This window comes from Bombina bombina, chromosome 3, assembly GCF_027579735.1.
Source record: "Bombina bombina isolate aBomBom1 chromosome 3, aBomBom1.pri, whole genome shotgun sequence".
Taxonomy (NCBI): Eukaryota; Metazoa; Chordata; class Amphibia; order Anura; family Bombinatoridae; genus Bombina; species Bombina bombina.
In genome coordinates this window covers 1,045,945,995-1,045,971,622 of record NC_069501.1, presented here as the reverse complement: position 1 = coordinate 1,045,971,622, position 25,628 = coordinate 1,045,945,995, and the positions used below count along the sequence as shown (strand labels likewise).

At 40.8% G+C, this 25,628-nt stretch overlaps 1 protein-coding gene across 1 annotated transcript in view; it reads right to left on the bottom strand.

Annotated features, from left to right (window-relative positions):
* GTSF1 (gametocyte specific factor 1) overlaps positions 1-25,628 on the bottom strand; it is a 425,087-nt gene that overhangs the window by 147,981 nt on the left and 251,478 nt on the right. The window contains exons 8-9 of the mRNA XM_053708268.1: positions 15,977-16,056; positions 6,102-6,165 (exon numbers count right to left, since the gene is read on the bottom strand). Of these exons, the coding sequence (XP_053564243.1) occupies positions 6,102-6,165; positions 15,977-16,056 (144 nt within the window). The remainder of the gene's footprint in view (positions 1-6,101; positions 6,166-15,976; positions 16,057-25,628) is intronic.

The following is a 25,628-nucleotide window of genomic DNA, read 5'->3' as shown; positions in this document are numbered from 1 at the left end:
AGTGCAAAAACGAGGAAAAGCTACAAAATCAATTCCTGTATGAATTGTAAAACGGAATCGGTAGTCTATATGATTGAATGCACATTGTGCCAGATTCAATATGTGGGACTCACCTCCAGAGACCTGAACTCTAGAATTAGGGAACATCTTTCCTCTTTCTCTACTAAGAGATCCACGACTCCAATAGTACAACACTTTGGAGTCTACCATGATAATAACCTCAAAGGATTTACATGGTGTGCTATTGAAAAAGTTTCTAGACCTGTGAGGGGGGGAAATTTGGACCAATTGCTAGCCAGACGCGAAGCTTTTTGGATTTTTACCTTAGGCACTCGGGTGCCTGATGGTCTAAATTCAAGATATGACGTAATGAACCTGTGGGAATAGTATTATGGTATTTCGTAATACACCTACCAATGATCTCCTAGTTTAGTATAATGTAAGACTCATCGGTTGGTCATGTGTGCTTAACCTGTATCAAATCACATTAAATTACTATATGGGGATGTCCTATTTGTCTGCTTGTTGTCTTTATCATATGTTATTATGATGACGATTTGCCAAGACATCTTTAAAACATATAGTATTTGACAGGTTACTATTCATTTAAAATTAAAATTTAAAATTAAAATTATTTGCTTATTGCATGTTTTCATTTTTATAGGATTCGTTAATATATTTATCTGTTTTTTGACATATGATATCAACTATTGTGGTATTTTATACTGAGGGTACTGTTTGAATTCTGTTGCCCATCAGTGCATTAGAGAGGATAAGAGCAATGATTCAACTCTTAAAGAATGAGGATATATTAATAGAGTCTCCTATGCGCACTATTTGGGCAATAGAATTTCTAATAATATATGATTAATCACTAACCGTTAATATTTGACATTTTGTCTGTAATGCATAACACTATGTTGGTTATTCACATAATTATCACAGTATGTATATTACGTTTGTATGGGCTCAGACAATGTATTGCAATGTGCGGTTCTTACATTAGTGGGTTAACTTTACATACTGTTAGTATTGGTTAAACTTGAAGGCGTTGTTTTTCATGTGTGCGCCAATCACATTTGTTTTAACTAGTTTTAAACAGGTGTGGAGCACAGCACAGTAGGCTATGACTACGGATTTCATCCGAAACGCGTAAGCCAGACTGTGCTGCGCCTTCTACACCATACCCTATCCTTGCTGTGTTTGCCGATTTTAATCTGAATAAATAAAGGAATTAATTTTAAGGAAACAGCCCACATTTCCTCTTTTCTAGTCATACCTTAAGCAGAAAAGTCTGCTAACTGTTTCCCCCAACTGAAGTTACTTCATCTCAACAGTCCTATGTGGAAACAGCAATCGATTTTAGTTACTGTCTGCTAAAATCATCTTCCTCTTACAAACAGAAATCTTCATCCTTTTCTGTTTCAGAGTAAATAGTACATACCAGCACTATTTTAAAATAACAAACACTTGATAGAAGAATAAAAACTACATTTAAACACCAAAAAAACTCTTAACCATCTCCGTGGAGATGTTGCCTGTGCAACGGCAAAGAGAATGACTGGGGTGGGCGGAGCCTAGGAGGGATCATGTGACCAGCTTTGCTGGGACTCTTTGCCATTTCCTGTTGGGGAAGAGAATATCCCACAAGTAAGGATGACTCCGTGGACCGGACACACCAATGTTGGAGAAATTACTCTGACATCCTTTCAACTTGTTCTTCTTGTCTTGAGGCAGCAAAGATCCTTTACCACCTGTGATAACGGAAATAATTTCTGCCAATGCTGGCCCAAACAAGGTCTTTCCCTTGTAAGGGATTGCCAGGAGCTTAGATTTAGAAGAAACATCTGCTGACCAAGATTTAAGCCATAGCACTCTACGCGCTAAGATTGCAAAGCCAGATATTTTGGCTCCCAGCTTAATGACCCGCAAAGAAGCGTCAGTAATAAAGAAATTGGCTAACTTAAGAGCCTTTATCCTATCCTGTATCTCCTCCAAAGGAGTCTCAGCTTGGAGAAACTCTGACAAGGCATTAAACCAATAAGCTGCCACACTTGTTACCGTGGCAATACACACCGCTGGTTGCCATTGTAACCCCTGATGAATATACTTCTTCAAGAAGGCCTCAGCACAGCCTACCATCCCTGAAAGGGAACAACTTAATTCTCAAAGTAAGGCGGCCAAGGCGCTAAGGGGCAACATACAAGTCCCGAAATCTTATCCGAAGAGGAGAACCTCAAAAGGAAAAAATCCAGACAAAGGGACAAATCCAATAGCCACAAGGGCAAGACTGCCCGAACCGGCGGAAAGGAGGTCTGAAATCCACCCAAAATCTAACCTACGCGGGGAGGAACACTCCACATCCCGACAAAGACGGAATTATGAGAGAGTCAAACTAGTATTTATATAGCGCCCTTCTTCCAGTGGGCCACAAAGCACTTTTCCAGCGCCCGCTCTCGGATGAACCAAATCGGCAGCTGAATAGTAATAGTTGTTATTATTACCCAATCTGAATGGTACACAATGTATTTTCAGAAGGATCTTTGAACAGGCTTAGTAGTCAGAGCATTTTACTAATTGAGCTTCCTCACTGGCATCGGCCAGATGGAGAGGTCAATGAGGACTGAACCAATCCCCCAAGCCTCACAAACCCTCAACTCCACTCAGAATAAACTGAAACTTGTAAAAGAGAACAAGAACACCACAATATGTGACGCACTCAGCGCCCAACCGAACCAGCCAGGCGCCACGTGTCTGAACTAGGCCTCAGGACAGAAGGACTGAACCCAATGAGGACTAGCCTGAAACCAAGGGCTATTCCTGTCAAGGTATTATAGTATACCCCCGAGAGAGGGAAAACAGCAGACACACATAGGACTAAACACGTCCTTAAGCTTCCTTAGAAGTAACAGTGCGAGCAAACATTGTGAGTATCTATTTCAGACAAACTTCCTGAAGGAAATATAAAATATGAGCGTTATTCAAATAAAATAAAGGATAAGGCAACCCGCAGGTTTATCTTCCGACAAGGCCAAAGCGTGTCTCAAAAGAACACGAAGGCTAGTCAGTCTATACCGAAAAGCGCAGCATACCTCCGCCGGAGTGAAGGACGACTCCGGCCTCGAAGGCTGGCCCCCAGAAGCTTCATGGACAGTCTTTCCCCCAGAGAGATGAATAAGCCAACTTATGCCTGAAGAGCCCTAGAAAACGGAACACGAAAAGTATCCAAAACCAACTTCTGGAAGTTGCATACGCGCTAGTGCCAAAATTATGGACATGCGACATCTTGCCGAAACACTTGGCGGGAAAAAGCTACCTTCAAGAGAAGGGGAAGCAAATTTTGGGTTACCTGCATGCGTAGTAAGCGATGGTGGAAGGGAACTCGCCACTCGGAGGACAGAGGCCCCAGAGGAGGATGGCTCAGCAGCTCCTTGATTCCCCGATCCCGAGGAATTGAGCAATCTAATGCGGCATTCAGAACATAACTAACTGATAGGGTAGTATCATCCGGGGCAATACGCATTCTGCGCACGGAGTAGAAAATAAAACAGATGTCCATCTCCACGGAATTAGGCTCCTTCATAGCAAGGATATTGATATGAGATTTGGACCCAAAACTTAAAAGCACCTGATACCCACTATGGCTGGGGCACTCACCACCTCCTAAGAGCCCAATACAAGCAGATCCAAATGTCTCCGTCGCCACAGGGCTAGGAATGCGGAAATGGAGTCAAAAACGTGACCATGCCCGGTCACAAGGGGAACCATACAGTCCAGAAAAAGCATGCGCGACCGTAAAGGCCACGTCACTTCCAAAGATTGTTATGTTCCACAAGCCATGAGCCTAAGTAACACTACGCATAAGCAGGTCGAATCACATAAACATGATTAAAAAAAACACTGTTCAATAACCCCCCTCAGGAGATATTACCCTTGATTCCAAGATATAAAAGGCGCCTCACTGAGACCCTTATATTAAGTTAGTCCTGCAAGGTGGTAGCCTCTCGGAAAAACATTTGTAATACAATACAATCATGATGAAAGTAAAATGAAACGATCTTATTGAAATCTATGCCGTGGAACAGGAACATGGCCCTTCAAGCTTAACGGATAGTAGCATCTCCTCTGTCATGGACTTGAGAGAAGAAAGCAGGCAGCGGAGCGAAGTTAGACAACGCTGATTGCTTGAGGAACTGTTAACATGTCAGGATGGTTTTGCAGAAAGACTCTCCCTGCATCTTCGGACTCTAACTTTCATCCAAGCCCTCACTGAGAGACTGATGGGATTACTTAAAACTCCTGTCCCATGGCGAAGAGTACTACCCTCCATAAGAGACAAAATAAATTCTGACACTTCTTTGCCAACCTCCTGGGACGAAAGGCAAAGAATGACTGGGGGATGAGGGAAGTGGGAGGAGTATTTAAGCCTTTGGCTGGGGTGTCTTTGCCTCCTCCTGGTGGCCAGGTTCTTATTTCCCAAAAGTAATGAATGCAGCTGTGGACTCTTTCCATTTATGAAGAAAATCAATAAAAAAAAAAAAAAGTTTAATTCAATGAACTTTAAAAAAACAAAAACAAAAAAAAAACAAGGATGTATATATTGGTAGGTGTAGCAGTTTATATAAAAATTATATAATGCACCCATATGTTTGAAAACAGGCAAACAATAAATCAACTAGTAATCTTGTTCATTTTACACCAGAGGCTACTTTGGCTTTCTCAAAGGGGCGGGGTCTTGTGCTCCACCATCTTAAAGGGACACTGAACCCAAATTTTTTCTTTCGTGATTCAGATAGAGCATGTAATTTTAAGCAACTTTCTAATTTACTCCTATCAAATTTTTCTTTGTTCTCTTGCTATCTTTATTTGAAAAGGAAGGCATCTAAGTTTTTTTTTTTAGGTTGGGAACTCTGGACAGCACTTTATTGGTGGATGAATTTATCTACCAATCAGCAAGGACAACCCAGGTTGTTCACCAAAAATGGGCCGGCATCTAAACTTACATTCTTGCATTTCAAATAAAGATACCAAGAGAATGAAGAAAATTTGATAATAGGAGTAAATTAGAAAGATGCTTAACATGTCATGCTCTATCTGAATCACAAAAGAAAACATATGTGTTCAGTGTCCTTTTTCACTGCCTGCACCCTTGCTTGTCCAACAGGGAGACAGCTCACCTGCATGAGAGGAAGCCACTCCTCACAGAGGCCTGTGGATAAGAAGGAACAGAGTAAGCCTACTCTGGCATTCTGTTGCAGGGCAGCAATCCCGTCAGGAAAACGCAGTGAGGCCCACCCCACAAGTTGCTAACTGATTAAAAAGCTACCACAGCCATACTGGAGACTAACGTAGAATACAGCTAAACCCAGTTGTCAGGGAAGATCAGAGCAAGCCTGCTCAGGCTTCCAAAATAAAAAAATCTTGATAGAAGAAATCTTAAACAGATGCCTAAACTTCACCTCCTCCTTGCACTGAAGGCAAAGAAAATGACGGGGGGGTTGTGGGAAGGGAAGTGATACTTAACAGCTTTGCTGTGGTGCTATTTGCCTCCTCGTGCTGGCCAGGAGTGATATTCCCAACAGTAATTGATGATTCCACCGACTCACTGTGTCTTAAGAAATTACACACATACTCACACACAAATATATACACAAACACACGGAAATGGTCAAATATATACACAAAACACAGAAATTAACTACACTCTTAAACTGGAATGGGTACACATCACATGTCAATATACAAATTACAGCCCTAGATACTCACAGACAGCTGTACAGCTCCTAGTAACTAATGCAATTAACCCTGACCAGCCTGGGTGCAAAGCCCATAGGGAAAATTACAAAACAAAATCAACACAACACACAAAGTCTGGCACACAGCAAGATTAAAAGAAAAAAAATGGAAGAGTTAGTTACAGCATTTGGCCAAATGGTTTAAGCCCAGGACCATGTCAAGGTCTCTTCCTCTCTAGGTCCCTACCTACAGCTGCACAATGCATGCTTTCAATTTAACAAACAGAACATACATATATACATATACATACACATACATAACAAAAACAACTTTTATGTATGAGCTTTCTTGAGTTTATCCCTTACCTTGGCCACTGTTCTGTCTGACCTGAATAAGAGAATGATTTTGGTTCAACCGCAACTAGCTGTCCTAAACGAGGACATAAAAATAAAAATTATTAAAAACAAGATGTATTCTTACCTGATAAATTCTTTTCTTTCCTGGCATGGAGAGTCCACAAATCCATTCTAATTACTAGTAAGAATTCAACTCCTGGCCACCAGGAGGAGGCAAAGAATACCCCAGCAAAGCTTCAAGTATCGCTCCCACTTCCCATTTAGCAGAGGGAATATGAAAAGAGAAGAAGAGGACACAAAGGGTATAGAGGTGCCTGAAGTTTATAAAAAAATATAATAAGCTGTCTTGAACCTAGACAAGGGCGGGTCATGGACTCTCCATGCCAGGAAAGAAAATAATTTATCAGGTAAGCATAATTTTGTTTTCATTCAAATGGCATGGAGAGTCCACAAACCCATTCTAATTACTAGTGGGAACCAATACCAAAGCAAGAGGACACAGAATGGAAAGGGGGGGGGGGAGCAACAAGACAGACCTAAACTGAGGGCACCACCTCTTGAAGAACCCTTTCTCCCCAAAGGAAGCCTCGGCTGAGGCACAAACATCTAATTTGAAAATTTAGAAAATGAATGTAGTGAGGCAGCCTTGCAAATTTATCCCACAGAAGCCTTGACTTCAAAGACCCAGTAAGAAGAAACAGCCCTAGGGATTAGACGTAATCCTCTCAGGAGGCTCCTAAGCCAACTGAATGAAACAGAAGTTGATGTGGCCTGGTCTACTGCCCCCTACAACTGCCGGCAAACACTACAAAAAGGACTGAAGATTGTAAAAATCCTTGGTACTCTAAATAGAATTTTAAAGGGACATCCAGCTCCAGCAGCTAGATTCGAACCAACAACCCTTGAGTTGCAAAGACACAAAGCTAACCACTAGGCTACATTGGCCTGCTTACTTAAAGCAAAAACCACATCCAGATTGTGTAAAAGACGTTCTTCTGGAGAAGGAGGAGAAGGTCACTAAAAAGGAACGACAAGTTCCTGATTGATATAGAAACCTCCTTAGGAAGTAATGCCGCATGGAAAATAAGATAAAGGGGATTACACTGTAGAGCCAAAAGTTCATGGACACTACAAGCAGAAGAAATAGCTAGAGAAAACTACAAATTAATATCAAGCCTGCTGCAGAACCCGAAGAACCAGGATGAGACTCCAAGGAGGAGCAACAGGATTATTATTATTATTATACTTTATTAAAAAGCGCCAACATATTCCGCAGCGCTGTCCATGGATACAATTCATTTAAATAAAACAATACAAGACTTGTAGGATACAGGACAAAATTTACAAACACATACAGGAGGGATTGAGGGCCCTATTCCCGTGGGAACTTACAATCTAGAAGGGTAGGAGGTTGAGAAACAGGGAGGTGAGGACTGCAGGATTTAGAAAGATGTTAATACAGAGTTAGATGAGGAAAATGTTAGGTAAGTGAAATTTATTATTGAGTTGGGTGGTAGGCTTCCCTGAACAGAAAAGTCTTTAGGGAACATTTAAAGGAACAAAGATTAGGGCAAAGCCTGACAGCACGAGGGAGGGTGTTCCAGAGGGTAGGTGCTGCACAACAGAAGTCCTGCAGTCTAGCATGAGAGGAGGTGATAGTTGCGAATGCAAGGAGCAGGTCATTGTTGGATCTTAGTGGACGGGCTGTAGTATACTTGTGTATTAAAGAGGATAGGTAGAGGGGAGCGGCGTTGGTGAGAGTTTTGTATGCAAGGGTGAGAACTTTGAATTTGATTCTGCTGTGAATGGGGAGCCAATGAAGGGACTCAGAGAGGTGCAGCAGATACAGATCGACTGGAAAGGTGGATCAGCCTGGCAGAGGCATTTAGGATGGATTGAAGGGGGGGAGAGGCGGGAAAGAGGAAGGCCAGCGAGTAGGTTATTGCAGTAGTCAAGTCGGGAGATAACAAGGGAGTGGATTATTTGCTTTGTGGTGTCAGCGCTCAGAAGAGGGTGAATTTTGGAAATATTGCGTAGATTATTGCGGCAGGATGTAGAAAGGATTGAACACAGCCCTGAACCTGACCAAGGCCTGAACCAAGGACTGAACATGAGGCAAGTAGCCAAACGTTTGTGAAACAGAACAGAAAGGGCAGAAATCTGACCCTTTAGGGAACTAACTGACAAACCCTTCTCCAGACCCTCCTGGAGAAGAGAAAATGCGGGGGAACTCATTCCACGCCAAGGAAAACTCTGAGATTCGCACCAATAAAGGTAAGCGCGCCAGGAACCGGCTAAGAAACCCTTTCTCCAGGACACCCTGGAAAGGGACAAAAGAGAACCTTAAGAAGAGATATAAAAGCTGAGAGAATCAACACCACCCCACCCAAGGAGAGGAAGGCCGTCATCCCAAATTCTAACAAAGGGACCAGCTACAATCCAAGGAAAGGACTCATAATGGCGAAGACCAGACCACGAAACAAAGTCGCAGCCCCAAAGGAGAAATCAGATACCCCGACACCTGCTCCTGCCAGACTGAGTCAATCAAGAAGGAGTGACATAGTCGAAGAGAACCAGGAAAAATAAACTTCCCAAGCAACGATCCCCTAAGGGAAAAAACAGGGATAGGCACGGATGCCCAGAGAGCCTAGATCAGATTCCCCCAAAGGTAGAGATCCTGAAAAAAAATAAAAAATGTTTCAGGAATCCAGATCGAAGGTACACACCAGAGTCTCGACCTCCTCTCAATCATAAAAAAGATCTACTACAGAAAGAACCCAACTGGTAGAAACGCAGAAGACCAGGTCCTCAACAGTAGAAAAAGTGACCAAAGATTCCCTAGAAAGAAACAGAAGGAATCCCATAATATATCTTCTTCTACGGAAGTGGGAGAGGATAAGTCAAAACCGCCCCAGTAGAGCAAAGGTAATTTTCCAAGAAACGGGAAGATATACCGTATACTGGAGACCAGTGCGGCCTTTCCAGAAGCTCTGAAATCTGGAAGATAGATAAGCAACAATGCCAAGCTGAAGAATCTGACTGGGTTAAACATCACCCTCCCACAGTACCAACAAAGGCCTAAAGGAAAACTGCAGGGCAAGCTTCTAGAGTACTTTAACTCAAAAAAAGGCTAAGAGAGACTTCCTGTCTGAAAAATCAAACAGCATCCAAAGACCCGGAGTCTACCCCAGGAACTCCACTTCAAATCAAACGCAAAGGATGGAAAGGGCAAGAGAGATTCCTTAAAAACTAGCAGGTGATGGAGAAAAACCAGAACTGCCCAAATCAGGAGAACCAGAACCCAGGAAAACAGGATACTTTATAGAAAAAAAAAGCCTAGATCACAAGAAAATTCTAGGATCAGAACGAGGATACTGGAAACGATACAGTCCCTACAAACCGGATTTCCAACATGATGACAGGAACGTATCCATTTCCCTGAATAAGGGAAGAGAACCGTATATCAACCCTCAAGAGGAAGAAAAAAATAAGCTCTGCATAGAGAGCATAGAAACCAAATAGAACGAGAGAACCCCTATGGAGCATCAATAGAGGAGGAAAATTTCACCCCTGCGAAAAGGAACCGGGAAAAAGACTCCAAAAGAGTCACCCGTCCCCTCCTCAATAGAAGAAAACTAAGCTCCTAAAGAAAACTGCTACAGCAGAATTTAAACTCCAAGGCAACAGCTTTGCTAAGCGGGGTATAACTCGTAGGCCACTTGGGTTGCACATGATCCAATATCAGATGTCCATCCAAGATGAATTAAACTAGGACCAGCCTGACATCTAGGATAGAAGGGCTTCCTCTGGACTGAAGGAACAAGAAAACCAACGTCGTGAGAAGAAGAAAGAAGAGGTAACTAGTACCCAGACAGCTCCAGCCTGTCTATTGGAATACAATAAATCTGTTATAAACCTCAAAAAAGAACAGAGATAACTAATGCCTAACCAGGACCAGCCTGATATGTAGGATACGAATATCTGTTCAAGGGTTAAACGGAAAATTCTAAAGTTCTAGCAGAAAAACCAGAAAAACATAAGCTCCGAAGCTTAAACATATTTTCGGATCAATCGAGATATCAGCCCGACCAGAGACATCCTTTGTTTTTGTTCTGTGCTTTATTTATTTTTTATTTTTTTTATAGAACTTTCACCAGAAGATTCCTCAATCGCGACCATGAAAATCACTAGTACCAGAATCCCAGAGGCGAAAAGTCTACCAACAGTCTCAAGCTCTTAAAAGAAAGTAAAACCTATCCTAACCAGATTAGAAAAGAAATTAGGCAAACGCACACAAGTGATAGCCAATAGGAAAGTGAACCCCACAGGTCCAGCCCGTCATGCGACAATTCCTCAAGAGCTCAGAACTGGGAATCTAATAAAAAAAACAAAAACAAAGAAATAACAAATATAGAGAGACGATAAGGAATAGGACCACCATCCCCCAAGTTGTCTAAACAAGCTCGCTATCTTATTCAGAAGACTGAGATTCAGCTGACGAATCAGAACTGGGAACCTCCAAAGTTGGCAAAACCTCTCTCTCAGAAGTACACGCAGGCAAGCCATTCTAAATCTAAAAGCAAAGTTCCCTTCCGTCAGAGTATCTGGGGGCTCCGACTCTGGAGGCAACACCTCTGAAGCCTCAGAGGCCACCGCTTCCCCAGAAGACTGATCAGATACCATCGTCCTCTTACATGCTGGACCTTGGGAAGGAACACACGGATTAAGTCTTCTCTTGCATGTGGCAGGAAGATGTAAATGCGCTAAAGCCAGAGATATGGCCATGCAAAACCGAGACGTAACCTCTGGTGTAAAGAGACCTCCCTCCGGAGAAGGGGTAATGGTACTCGGGACAACTGCAGGTGTAGGAACAGAAGATACTAGGGAAAAAATCTCACGGGAAGCAGAATCCTCAGAGGCGGATGGCTCAGTGTTCTCTAACCTCTCAACATTGGAAGAGGAGAACACCCTATGGTGGCATACGGAACATAATTGAGAGGGCTGGGTTACCCGGGCCTCCTCAAAATATACACAAGTATCAAAATCTGACTCAGAGGAACCCCCCTCTAACATATCAGAATTTTCCATAACTTGACTAAGTAGCTTATGGACAAAAACCAACTGGCACCATACACTCCCAATAGCTGGGGCACTCCCCACCGCCTATGATCCAGAAAGGTAGAGAAACAGATCCTCCCCACAGACGCTCAGTCAGGAAAATGGAAAAGGAAAAAACAGAACGCGACTGCACCCAGTCACATGGTGCAACGTGCCAGATCACTCCCGCTAAGGAAAAGCGTGCCAGTGTAATAAAACTGTGCAGCAAGAAAATTAACCTGTATGTTCCATACTAGCCTACGAGCCCCAAACGTCTACTACACCAAAGCAGTCAGAAACAAACATAAATAAAAGTCCCCACTGTTCAAAAATCCCCCTCAGGAGATATTAACCCTGGATTCCATAAAGATAAAGAAGTCCCACTGAGACCCGGTCTTCTTATTTTACGTTAACATGCAAGTAAAAAATGTAAACAATCTTACCGGAATCTATGCCGTGGAACAGCAACAAGGTCCTTCAAGTTTGACAGATGGTAGCAGCGCTTCTGACATGGACTTGAGTACAGAAAGCAGGCAGCGAAACTCACCAACGCTAATTGCTTATGGAGCTGTTAATATGAGTCGGGATGGTTTCACAGAAAGACTCTCCCTGCATCTCCAGACTCTAACCTTCACCAATGCTCTCACTGAGAGGCTGACAAGACTACTAAAAGCTCCAGTTCCATCTCAAAGAGTACTATCCTCCATAAGGAACCATTTCGTAATTCTTCCGACACTTCTCTGCCAACCTCCAGTGACGAAAGGCAAAGAATGACTGGGGGATGAGGGAAGTGGGGGAGGTATTTAAGCCTTTGGCTGGGGTGTCTGCCTCCTCCTGGTGGCCAGGTTCTGTATTTCCCAAAAGTAATGAATGCAGCTGTGGACTCTCCACATATTAAGAAGGAAACCTGCTAACACATATTCAAGGTGCAAGTAGCTGCAGCTGTATTTAAGCAGAAAACCATCAGGCTACTACAGCTGGCTGAAGATGCCACTCCCCTTGGAGAACAACTGCCTGCTTAGGTAATCTGTTTCCCATTTGACACACCTGGGATAAAAATAGCAGAAATGAGGCAGATGTGAGAATCCACCCACCGAAGGATGCAAACTACCTACCTCATTACTAAGGAACTCCTTGTTCCTCCCTGATGGAAGATATAAGCCACTGATTTGATGTTGTCCAATTGAAATCCGATAACCGGACAGAATGACGATGAGGGCACTCCATCAGAGTTAAAATGGCTCACAACTCCAGAATGATAATGGAAGGAATGATTCCACCGGAATCTCTGGGCAAAACTGGCGACCGCAGATGTTTCAAAAGCAGCCAGCCCTCCATCTGGTAAGTTTCTTACTAACCCACTAAGTCACCGGGGAACCTGATTTTTAAAGGGGCCCCAAATTTCCCTCCAGCCCAGGAGGCTAGTATCGAAGATACAATCTCACATGAGCACCAAAAGGCACATGCCTTGATATACAAGAATATACTGCAGAATCCTCCAAAATAAAATTGCACTGCAATAGATAACCAAAGCAGGGGATAGAAAATAGTTATATCTCAGAGAGAACAAACAAAAAGGATTGTACAAGGGACAATAAAGTATGTACAGTCAATATAAGGAAATCTCCTTAATATGAGAAAAAAATATATATTAATTTATGCTTATATGAGGATGAAAAACACAATAAGGTCCCAAAAATCAATAAAAATAGGATTTGACATTCAATCATGTCGTAGTCCAAACTCCATAAATTAGTGTTGTAAGAGCACTAAGAATATAATGTATGTAACAAAGACCATACCCAATGCCATATACATAAAACTTAATACAGAAGAATCTTTGTGTCTTAATATCACTAAGATCTACATAAAACCAGGCATGATGTCACAGACATAATCAGGAATCACCTCAATAATCGGAAGATTATAGAATTGAATCCATCTACATAAAATGGAATAACAGAAAAATATAGTAATGTCCTAAGATCACTAAACATGAAATGATACTTCGGACAAATCTAGATGTCCCAAACATTAGTGGAAATCACCTCAACAGGAGATTGATTATAAAAAGGCATCCATATACATAGTGTCCATCTATGATAAATAAAGCTTTTAATTTATACAACTATGTGCAGAGACATAGCAGAAAATTCCTCCAATGGTGGAAAATATACCAGAATGGACGTCTTATATATAATATCCCAAAACATTAGAGAAGGGAAATCACACTTGAAAAAGTGAGAAATCACACTTGAAAAGTATCAATCTAAATTACTTCCTTAAAGACAAGATCACTGGTTAATTGAACATTGATTACATGGAGTAATTAAAAGTGCCACTCTTGAAAGCACTAGCAATAATGGCAAATTAACATTATCCGAAACTAGGTGGCAACATATACCAGGGAGTCCCTAGAAAAAAGGGGAATGCTAGCCCTGATCTGAAGACTGTTAAACCCATACACAGAGAAAGAGTTACCCACTGCATGAACAGTCAGGTCACAGAAAGTGACCGACAAGGCAGCACTATATAAATTTATTATAGCAGATAACACAATTATATTATATGCCCACTATAAAGTCCTAGCATAATCTACATAAGATTAAACTCGTGCAGTTAGAGCAGGACCTAGACGAAAAATATGGCGTGCACTGTAAACACTAGTAGAGTAGAGTGTGCTACAAACTATCGTAAAGACTAGACTGTCCATAGAACTATATCGTTATATCCGCTTCAGGAATTAAAACAGAGGGGCCACTAATTACTGCTCTCTATTATAGAGCACACTCAGTTGCATCCCTTAAAAACAGCCTAGAGCACCTCTACAATATAAAGAATGGAGAAGTCGGGTGCTTAGTGGAGCGCTGGGTCACTCGCAATGCGATACAGATTCTTACCATATTAGTGTTTTATCAGCATGTTATCTTAAAGCTAACTGTAACTTCTAACTCTGAGAAAAATGTTGCCCTCCAAAGCAAAGCTGTCAAAAGAGATTACATGAGGCACAACACTCCCAATCATCTAAGACCCAGGAAGAAAGCATAACAAAGCTTTCAACTCACCTTTTCTAGTGGAGTCACAGTGTATACGATGAAGAACACCCATAGCAGGAGACGCCATTCCTGTGTGAAGAACGCGCCAAACAAACTGGATTAACCCGATTACCACCGCAAGACAGGCATCTAAGGGGTGCTATCTCACTGGTACAGCCCCATGAGAGTAAAGTTCAGGAATCATACCTGAAGACAAAAGTAAAAGAAAATAGCCCAACGGCAGATGGTTCCGACAGAACCATTACTTATGGTCACACAAAGCGCTCAAGGAACATAGAAATCACCATGACGATAGGCAAACATGTATATGGGGACCGTATAACCCCTCTTAATATATCTCGGAGCCTTAAACATGAGGTGTATATTGTAAAGGAGCGCAGCAGAGCGACACAGTATAAAAACACCACCCATTAGGGAGACACTCATGTACTCACCCCCATCAGTAAATGTAGAAGCTGTAAAAAGTCAGGAATCTGACAAATAAATAATGTAGAGCGGCAATACTGGCCGAATGGCCACCTAGAGGTAAACGCGAAGCAGTCTGACTACTACCAGATTCAATAAACGGAACATGAGGGAATCAGCCCTTAATGCTCACTGTGCCCCCTTGTAGAGAAAATAACCTCAAGCATCCATAAAAATGGACCAGGCAGAGATGGGAGTGTGAGGGTATAATATGCAGGGTCTCTAAACCCCATAAAGCCTGGGTCTTTATCCTGTACTCTGACCGGTCATAAGGCTATAGTAGCAGCAATCTTTGTCCTGGTTGTCAACCCAAGAAGCTGCTTCACTGCAAATATCCCAAACTTGCGGATATAGATATAATATATAATAAAATACAAACCCCTACTGAGGGTAGCAGGTCTCACTAGGTCCCTGATTATCACAGTCCTTCTTCCATGATATGTTCCTATGAAATACATCTGAAAGGACTTCTGCTGTGGAGCAGTCACAGCACTTCCGGGTCTGTTAGCTTCATCCGACTGCTGACAGGGACCTGAAGATACACGAAAAGCAGAGTAACCAACCGTGGTTTTCTATATAGGGGTTAGCATAAATTGGAGGAAAAGGACTACCTCACTGACCTCTACCAGCTAATAGCCACCATAACTCTTACTGAAGAGGATTACATGGACACAGCATTGCCCCAATCCTTGCTTGCATGGAGACTACCCATTAAAGGGATTAAATACTTTATTTTCTTCAGACACCATCTTCGCACACCTCCATGATGTACAAAGGCAAAGAATGGCTGGGGTTTTATGGGAAGTGGGAGTGACACTCAAAGCTTTGCTGGGGTGTTTTGCCTCTTCCTGGTGGCCAGGAGTTTAATTCCCACTAGTAATTAGAATGGATTTGTTGACTCTCCATGCCATTGGAAATAAATATATATTTTCTTTGAGGGGGTAAATTGGTCTCCAGACTTTTTTGTATCCTTAGAGGACAGGCAAAAGATAAAAACCTCAATCTTAGGATGTGAATTAGCATCTAATTAGTATACAAATGGTACCATTTTGTTCCAGACTTCTGGGTTTTTTGGTAACAGATGCATTTTTACATAAATAATGGGGTATCTCATAATTTGGTTGGTTCCTTTTCTCGGATTGAAAAATGTTGCATTACATAAATAAAATGTTGAATTCAATTTATATTCCAGGTGTTAGCTTGAGATTATTATTTCTCCATAATGCATTATAAATGCATTAGAGGCTTTATATCCCATTCCCTTACTTGGTTCCTTCATCCAAGGATTATCCATCCTTGGTACAGGATTCTGTACTTGAGGCTTTTGGTTGGGCATATTTGTAGTTCTAGAGGAGAAAAAAAATAAAATAAATGTGATTATACAATATCACTTTAAGCATAAAAATGTTAATATGTAAGCTGGAGCATAAAGGCAATGCCAATATCATTCATACATTGTCCATTATGAAGTTACACAAGAGACGTACAATATTTTATGAACACATACTGCAACACTGATTATCATTGAAAAGAATATAGCCTTTTTTCGACTACAGTATATGTATTTTATATGTATTTTATAGAATTTATTCAAGAGCATGGCTTACATTAAAAAGAAATAATAATTTTGTCCTTCCAAAAGAATAGCTTTTAAACATGTTAATTATTAATGCTTGGGATAAAAAGGAGCTGCTTAAAATAAAACAACAGCTCTATGCAATGGGTAATGTATTAATGTTCTGCTTCTGAAAAATAAAGAAAACTTTCAAAGCTCTATTGAAGAGACGCTGGGATTTTTCCTTTCTAGGTGAATTCCACTGTGTTTCAGGGCTATAAGCTGTTAAAGGGATAGTCTAGTCAAAATTAAACTTTCATGATTCAGACATGCAATTTTAAACAACTTCCCAATTTATTTTATCATCAAATTTGCTTTTGTTCTCTTGGTATTCTTGGTTGAATGCTAAACCTAAGTAGGCCCATAAGGCCACCTCATATCTGAATGCATTTGACACTTTTTCACAGCTAGAGGGAATTAGTTCATGAGTGCCATATAGATAACATTGTGCTCACGCCCGTGGAGTTACCTAGGAGTCAGCACTGATTTGCTAAAATGCAAGTCTGTCAAAAGAATTTAAATAAGGGGCAGTCTGCAGAGGCTTAGATACAAGGTAATCACAGAGGTAAAAAGTATATTAATAATAACAACCGTGTTTGTTATGTATCCCTTTATTACCTATTCCCCAGTTTTGCATTTCACAAAAATAGAGTTCCAAACAACCCCTTGATGGCTTAAAGAGTGATGAAACCATTATGGGTATAAATAATAAGTAAACACTTGGAATCCAGTAAAAAACAGCAGACTCCATAGGGTCAAAAAAATGGTGAAAGAAAGTTTGACCAGTTTCGGTCTCTCAGACCAGTCATAAACTAAAATAATGCAACAGGTGCACTACATTTAAAGCGACATAAAACAAATTGGGATAGAGACAAAATAGAATATATACTTTAATTACTTTACATGCAAATTTATACTGCAATGCCTCACCATTAACCCTTTCTTTTTAGTTTCTGAATTGCACAGCTCTAATTCCTCCCAAACATTTCCTTCTATGGCTGTAGCTATAGCCACCTTTGTTTTGGTAAAATGCGGAAGTGAATAGGGATCATCTGCTGGAGCATGCCTAGAATTTGTGAACTCAGATGAAATACAATGTCTGTCTAAACACTGTTAAGGGGGGTGGAGTTAGCTGCTCCAGACAGCACAGCTTTGTAAATAATTTTTCCCTATTTTTGAAAATTTTAAAATACCTGCCAGCAATTTTGAAACTTTTTTTTTATGCAGACTATTTTTTACTTAATTAGCCCTTTTAGGATATGCACAGATCTCAACCTGTTTTATGGCACTTTAACTTCCCATTGGAGGTTCCTCAAAACTCATGTTAACCCTATATTCATATCATGTTGAAGATATAGAAACAGATAATAAACAGGACTGTCACAAAGTTAAAGGATTACTTTCTGTTATAATTTTTAAGCTAAACAACTAACATATTAAAGTTAATAAACATTAATTAAAACCTACTGACCAATATTTTCTCCAAAACGAAGTTTCATAACGTTCTAAAAGTTATATCTTTTATTCGCCGATGATGTCACGTTATCCTGCCCACTATTTTCAGCACTGCGTGTTCAAAATACTTAAACCAATAACTTTGCGTTTAAAGCGCCATTTTGAAACCTAGGTATTGTAAACGGATTGGTACAGAGCAAAGGATACCCACGGAGTGGGTTTGGAAAACAATTACATTTGCAGACAAGATTTCTGATATATGGTAGAGATATGTTAATGAAATGCTATTGATAAAAAGCGTATTTGGGGTAGTTAGTTAGTAACAGGCATAGAAAATATTTACTTACAGTGGCCCTTTAATTGAAAGCAGTAAGGAACTTAGAGAGCATAATAGTTCATATAGCTATTAATAAAGGAATACATTTGCATACATGGCTAGTTTGGTTGTCCATGATAGGTATTATAAGACCAACTAAATAATGCCAAATTGTATGAAAATACCAGCTAAAAAATTTTAACTCTTTCAGTAAGATGCCCGTTATATGACTATTAGAAAAACAAGTAATGGCAAGGACAAGATATACATACAAATTGCATACATCTTATGGGAATTAAACTGTTACATTGGCAAGAATTAAAAATAATACATAGCATAATAATAAATTCACAGTTTTGCAAATTAAACCGTAAAAGGATGGCAAAGTAGCAAAAATCTGTAGACCAGGGTGAATTTGTAGTGCAATGTATAATAGTTGATGGCTGGAAAGAGGTACTAAAGGCTTGCATAATCAGATTATACCAAAAATGCTTTTCCAGAAAAGAAATCCTCAGGAATTGGTAATGTTCTGGGTGAATTGGTATGTGAAGGTATGCATCTTGTAAATATATTGTGGACATAAAGTTACCTTGTTGAACAAAAGGCAGAATAGTCCTGATAGAATACCAACTTTAAAAATGGAAACTTACAAATTTGTTTAGAGTTTTCAGATCCAAAATTGGTCTGAAATGGTCTTCCTTCTTTGGAACAATGAAGAAATTTGAATAAAATCCCATCCCCTGTTCCTGCAAAGGAACTGGAACAATTATTCCCATATCTTCCAGATTTTAGACAGATTAAAGAAAAGCTTGAGCTTTTATAGGATGTTTTGGAATAAGGGTTAGAAAATAACCTTGCTGTGTTATTTTGAATCCAATTTGGTATCCCTAACAAATAATGTTTTGAATCCAGGGATTTTGGACAGATTTTAACCAAGCTTTCTGAAAAAGGTTTAATCTGCCCCCTACCAGTAAAACTGGGTTGGTGGCGTACCTTCATGCGGTCTTAGAGGCTAGACTAGATTTTTTATTCTGTTTGGATGTTCCTATTTTAAATGGGTCTCCAGTCAGAGGGTTTAAGAGAGGACTCAGTTTTCTGTTCTCTATTCTGATGAAAGGAATTAAAACAATTAGGAGGATTACATTTTTCTTTTGACTTTTTGTCTTGAGGAAAAAAAACATAATTTATGCTTACCTGATAAATTTATTTCTCTTGTAGTGTATCCAGTCCACGGATCATCCATTACTTATGGAATATATTCTCCTTCCCAACAGGAAGCTGCAAGAGTCCACCCACAGCAAAGCTGCTATATAGCTCCTCCCCTAACTGCCATATTCAGTCATTCGACCGAAAACATGCAGAGAAAGGAAAAACCATAGGGTGCAGTGGTGACTGTAGTTCAAATGAAAAAATTACCTGCCTTAAAGTGACAGGGCGGGCCGTGGACTGGATACACTACAAGAGAAATAAATTTATCAGGTAAGCATAAATTATGTTTTCTCTTGTTAAGTGTATCCAGTCCACGGATCATCCATTACTTATGGAATACCAATACCAAAGCTAAAGTACACGGATGATGGGAGGGACAAGGCAGGTACTTAAACGGAAGTTACCACTGCCTGTAAAAAACCCTTTCTCCCAAAAATAGCCTCCGAAGAAGCAAGGTATCAAATTTGTTAAATTTGAAAAGTATGAAACGCAGGCCAAGACTCCGTCTTGTAAATCTGTTCAACAGAAGCCACATTTAAAAAAGGCCCAAGTGAAAACCACAGCTCTAGTAGAATGAGCTGTAATCCCTTCAGGAGGCTGCTGTCCAGCAGTCTCATAAGCTAAATGAATTATGCTTTTTAACCAAAAAGACAGAGAGGCTGCTGAAGTCTTTTGACCTCTCCTCTGTCCAGAATAGACAACAAACAAGGTGAACGTTTGATGAAAACTGTAGTAGCTTGTAAGTAAAACTTTAAAGCACAAACCACGTCCAATATTGTGTAATAGACGTTCCTTCTTTGAGGAAGGATTAGGATACAAGCATGGAACAACTATCTCTTGAGTGATGTTCTTGTTAGATACCACCTTAGGAAAAAACCCAGGTTGGTACGCAGGACTACCTTATCCGTACGAAGGACCAGATAAGGAGAATCACATTGTAACACAGATAACTTGGAGACTCTACGAGTCGAGGAATTAGCTACCCAAAAGGAACTTTCCAAGATAAAGATTGATATCTATGGAACAAAATAGGTTCAAACGGAACTTCTTGAAGAACCTTAAGAATCAGGTTTAAGCTCCATGGCGGAGCAACAGTTTTAAACACAGGCTTGGATCTAACCAAAGCCTGACCAAATGCCTGAACGTCTAGAATACCTGCCAGACGCTTGTGCAAAAAAATAGACAGAGTAAAAATCTGTCCCCTTTTAAGGAATTAGCTGACAACCCTTTTCTCAAAAACATCTTGGAGAAAAGATAATATCCTGGGAATCCAGACTTTACTCCATGAGTAACCCTTGGATTCATAACAATCAGATATTTACACCATATCTATGTTCAATTTTCCTAGAGACAGGCTTTCATGTCTGTATTAAGGTATCAATGACTGACTCGGAGAAGCCATGCTTTGATAACATCAAGCGTTCAGTCTCCAGGCAGTCCATCTCAGATTGATTCTATTTAGATGGTTGAAAGGACCCTGAGGTAGAGGGACCTGTCTCTGAAGCAGAGACCATGATGGAAAGGATGACATGTCCACCAGATCTGCATACCAGGTCCTGCGTGGCTACGCAGGCGCTGTCAAAAACACCAAAGCCCTCTCCTGCTTGGTCTTGACCTCCGGAGGAAATCCCACTCCCCCGGAAGAAAAGTCTGACGACTTAGAAAATCCACCTCCCAGTTCTCAACACCTGGGATATGGATAGCTGATAGACAAGAGTGAGTCTCTGTCCAGTAAATTATTGTAAGACTTCTAACATCGCTAGGGAACTTCTGTTACCCCTTGATGGCTGATGTAAGCCACAGTCGTGTATATTGTCCGACTGAGTATGATGTACCTCAGAGTTGCTAACTGAGGCAAAGTCTGAAGTGCATGGAATATCACTCCCAGTTCCAGAATATTTATTAGAAGGAGGGTCTCCTCCTAAGTCCACTATCCCTGAGCCTTCAGGGAGTTCCAGACTGCATCCCAACCTAAAAGGCTGGCATCTATTGTAACAATTGTCCCATCTGACCTGCGGAAGGTCATACCCTTGGACAGATGGACCCGACATAGTCACCAGAGAAGAGAATCTCTGGTCTCTTTGTCCAGGTTTAACAGGGGGACAAATCTGTGTAATCCCCGTTCCTTTGACTGAGCATGCATAGTTGCAGCGGTCTGAAATGTAGACGTGCAAACGGTACTATGTCCCTTGCCGCTACCATTAAGCCAATTTCATTCATGTACTGAGCCACCGAAGGGCGCGGATGGGATGAAAAAAACACGGCAGAAATTTATAAACTTTGACAACCTGGACTCCGTCAGGTAAATTTTCATTTCTACAGAATCTATCAGAGTCCCTAGGAGGGAAACCCTTGAGATTGGGGATAGAGAACTCTTTCCTTGTTCACTTTCCACCCATGTGATCTCAGAAATGCCAGTACTACGTCCGTATGAGACTGGGCAATTTGGATGTTTGACGCCTGTATCAGGATGTCGTCTAAATAAGGGGCCACTTCTATGCCCCGCGGTCTAAGGACCGCCAAAGCGACCCCAGAACCTCCATAAAGATTCTTGGGGCTGTAGATATCCCAAAGGAAAGAGCTACAAACTGGTAATGCCTGTCTAGAAAGGCAAACCTGAAAAACGATGGTGATCTTTATGCATCACAATGTGAGGATAAGCATCCTTCAAATCCATTGTAGTCCTCTATTGACTCTCCTGGATCATAGTTAAGATGGTACGAATAGTTTCCATCTTAAATGACGGAATTCTGAGGAATTTGTTTAAGATCTTTAGATCCAAAATAGGTCTGAAGGTTCCCTCTCCTTGGGAACCACAAACAGATTTGAGTAAAAACTCTGTCTCTATTCCTCTCTTGGAACTGGATGGATCTCGTACACAATGTAAGAATGCCTCCTTTATCTGGTTTGCAGATAATTGTGAAAGGCGAAATCTCCCCTTTTTTTGGGGGGGAATCTTTGAAATCCAGAAGATATCTCTGGGATATAAATTCCAATGCCTAGGGATCCTGGGCATCTCTTGCCCACGCCTGGGCAAAGAATGAAAGTCTGCCCCCTATAGGATCCGTTACCGGATAGGGGTCCGTTCCTTCATGCTGCCTTAGAGGCAGCAGCAGGCTCCTTGGCCTGCTTATCTTTGTTCCAGGTCCGATTGTCTCCAGACCGCCTTGGACTGAGCAAAAATTCCCTCTTGTTTTGCCTTAGAGGAAGAGGATGCCACACCTGCCCTGAAGTTTTTAAAAGGTACGAAAATTAGACTTTTTTTTTTTTTTTTTGGCCCTTGATTTAGACCTATCCTGAGGAAGGGCATGACCTTTTCCTCCAGTGATATAAGCAATAATCTCCTTCAAACCAGGCCCGAATAGGGTCTGCCCCTTGAAGGGAAGTTAAGTAGCTTATTTATTAAAGTCACGACAGCTGACCATGATATAAGCCATAGCGCTCTGCGCGCCAGTATAGTAAAAAACAGAATTCTTAGCCGTTAGTCTAGTCAAATGAACAAGGCATCAGAAAACAAAGGAATTGGCTAGCATAAGCTTGTCAAATATATTCATCCAATGGAGTCGCTTAACTGTAAAGCCTCATCAAGAGACTCAACCCAGAACGCCGCAGCAGCAGTGACAGAAGCAATGTATGCAAGGGGCTGCAGGATAAAACCCTGTTGAATAAACATTTTTTATCCATTGGATCTAAAAAGCACAACTGTCCTCGTCAGAGGTAGTGGTACGCTTAGCTAGAGTAGAAACTCTTCTCTCCACCTTAGGAACTGTCTGCCAGAAGTCCCGTGTGGTGGTAACTATTAGAAAACATTCTTCTAAAAAATAGGAGGGGAAGAGAACGGCACACCTGGTCTATCCCATTCCTTATTAAAAAATTTTTTTAGTAAACCTCTTTAGGTATTGGAAAAACATCAGTACACACCGGCACTGCATATTATTTATCCAGTCTACACAATTTCTCTGGCCCTGCGATTGTACACATTCATTCAGAGCAGCCAAAGCCTCCCTGAGCAACAAGTGGAGGTTCTCAAGCATAAATTTTAAATGTAGAAATATCAGAATCAGGTTAAATCATCTTCCCTGAGTCAAAAAAAAAAAAAAAAATCACCCACAGACTAAGCATATTGTGAGGTAGTATCATACATGGTTCTTAAAGCGTCTGTATGCTCTGTATCTACCCCCAGAGCTAACTGCTTTCCTTTAATTTCAGGTAGTCTGACTAATACTGCTGCCAGAATATTATTCACCACCTTTGCCATGTCTTGTAAAATAAACGCTATGGGCGCCCTTGATGTACTTGGCGCCATTTGAGCGCGAGTCCCTGAAGCGGGAGTCGAAGGGTCTGACACGTGGGGAGAGTTAGTCGGCATAACTTTCCCCTCGACAGAATCCCCTGGTAAAGAAACGCTATGGGTGCCCTTGATGTACTTGGCGCCATTTGAGCGTGAGTCCCTAAAGCGGGAGTCAAAAGGTCTGACACGTGGGGAGAGTTAGTCGGCATAACTACCCCCACGACAGAATCCTCTGGTGATAATGTTTTTAAAGACAAAAAATGATCTTTATTGTTTAACATGAAATCAGTACATCTGGTACACATTCTAAGATGGGGTTCCACCATGGCTTTAAAACATAATGAACACAGAGCTTCCTCTATGTCAGACATGTTAGAACAGACTAATAATGAGACTAGTAAGCTTGGAAAAAACTTTAAATCAAGTTAACAAGCAAATATATAAAACGTTACTGTGCCTTTTAGAGAAACAAATTTTGCCAAAATTTGAAATAACAGTGAAAAAAGGCAGTTAAACTAACAAAATTTTTACAGTGTATGTAACAAGTTAGCAGAGCATTGCACCCACTTGCAAATGGATGATTAACCCCTTAATACAAAAAACAGATTAACAAAACGAAAAATATGTTTTAAACAGTCATAACAGCTCCTACTTTTGAAGCCCTTTTGAGCCCTTCAGAGATGTCCTATAGCATGCAGGGGACTGCTGAGGGAAGCTGAATGTCACTGTTTGTAATTTTAACTGCACCAACTAACTTTTATACTATAACAGTGGAAAGCCTCAGGAAACTGTTTCTATGCAAAATTTAAGCCAGCCATGTGGAAAAAACTTAGGCCCCAATAAGTTTTATCGCCAAACATATGTTAAAAAACGATTAAACATGCCAGCAAACGTTTTAAAACACATTTTTACAAGAGTATGTATCTCTATTAATAAGCCTGATACCAGTCGCTATCGCTGCATTTAAGGCTTTACTTACATTACTTCGGTATCAGCAGTATTTTCTTAGTCAATTCCATTCCTAGAAAAATATTTTACTGCACATACCTTATCTGCAGGAAAACCTGCACGCCATTCCCCCTCTGAAGTACCTCACTCCTCAGAATGTGTGAGAACAGCAAATGGATCTTAGTTACGTCTGCTAAGATCATAGAAAAACGCAGGCAGATTCTTCTTCCAAATACTGCCTGAGATAAACAGCACACTCCGGTGCCATTTAAAAATAACAAACTTTTGATTGAAGAATAAACTAAGTAGAAAGCACCACAGACTCTCACAACCTCCTATCTATGTTGAGGCTTGCAAGAGAATGACTGAATATGGCAGTTAGGGGAGGAGCTATATAGCAGCTTTGCTGTGGGTGGACTCTTGCAGCTTCCTGTTGGGAAGGAGAATATTTTCCATAAGTAATGGATGATCCGTGGACTGGATACACTTAAGAGAAACCTCCTTTACCTCCAGTAATAGTAGAAATAAAAAAATCCAGTTGAGACCCAAACAATTTCTTTCTTTGGAAGAAAGAGATAATCTAGTTTTAGACACCATGTCAGCATTCCAGGATTTAAGCCATAGGGCTCTTCTTGTAAGTATAGCTAGAGACATGCTTTTGATTAATTTTCATAATATCAAATACTCCATTGCAAATAAAATTGTTTGCATTTTGAAGTAAATTCAATAGATTAGAATATTCATGGTCAGAGGATAACTGCTGTGCAAGACTGGTTAACCAGTAAGTAGAAGCAGCAGCCACGTCATACGTACATAGCCAGTATGTAGAAATGCCCTTCTTAGATAAGATTCAAGTTTTCTGAAAAGGGTCTTTAAAAGAAGTACTGTCTTCTAGAGGAGTAGCTGTACGTTTAACAAGAGTGGAAATGGCCCCATCAACTTTGGGAACAGTTTTCCATAACTAAGTCTGCAGCAGGTAAAGGATATAGTTTTTTTAAACCTTCTAGAAGGGTTAAAAGATACCTGGTTCAGACCATTCCTTATCAATCATGTCAGAGACAGCATCAGGTATAGGGAAAATCTT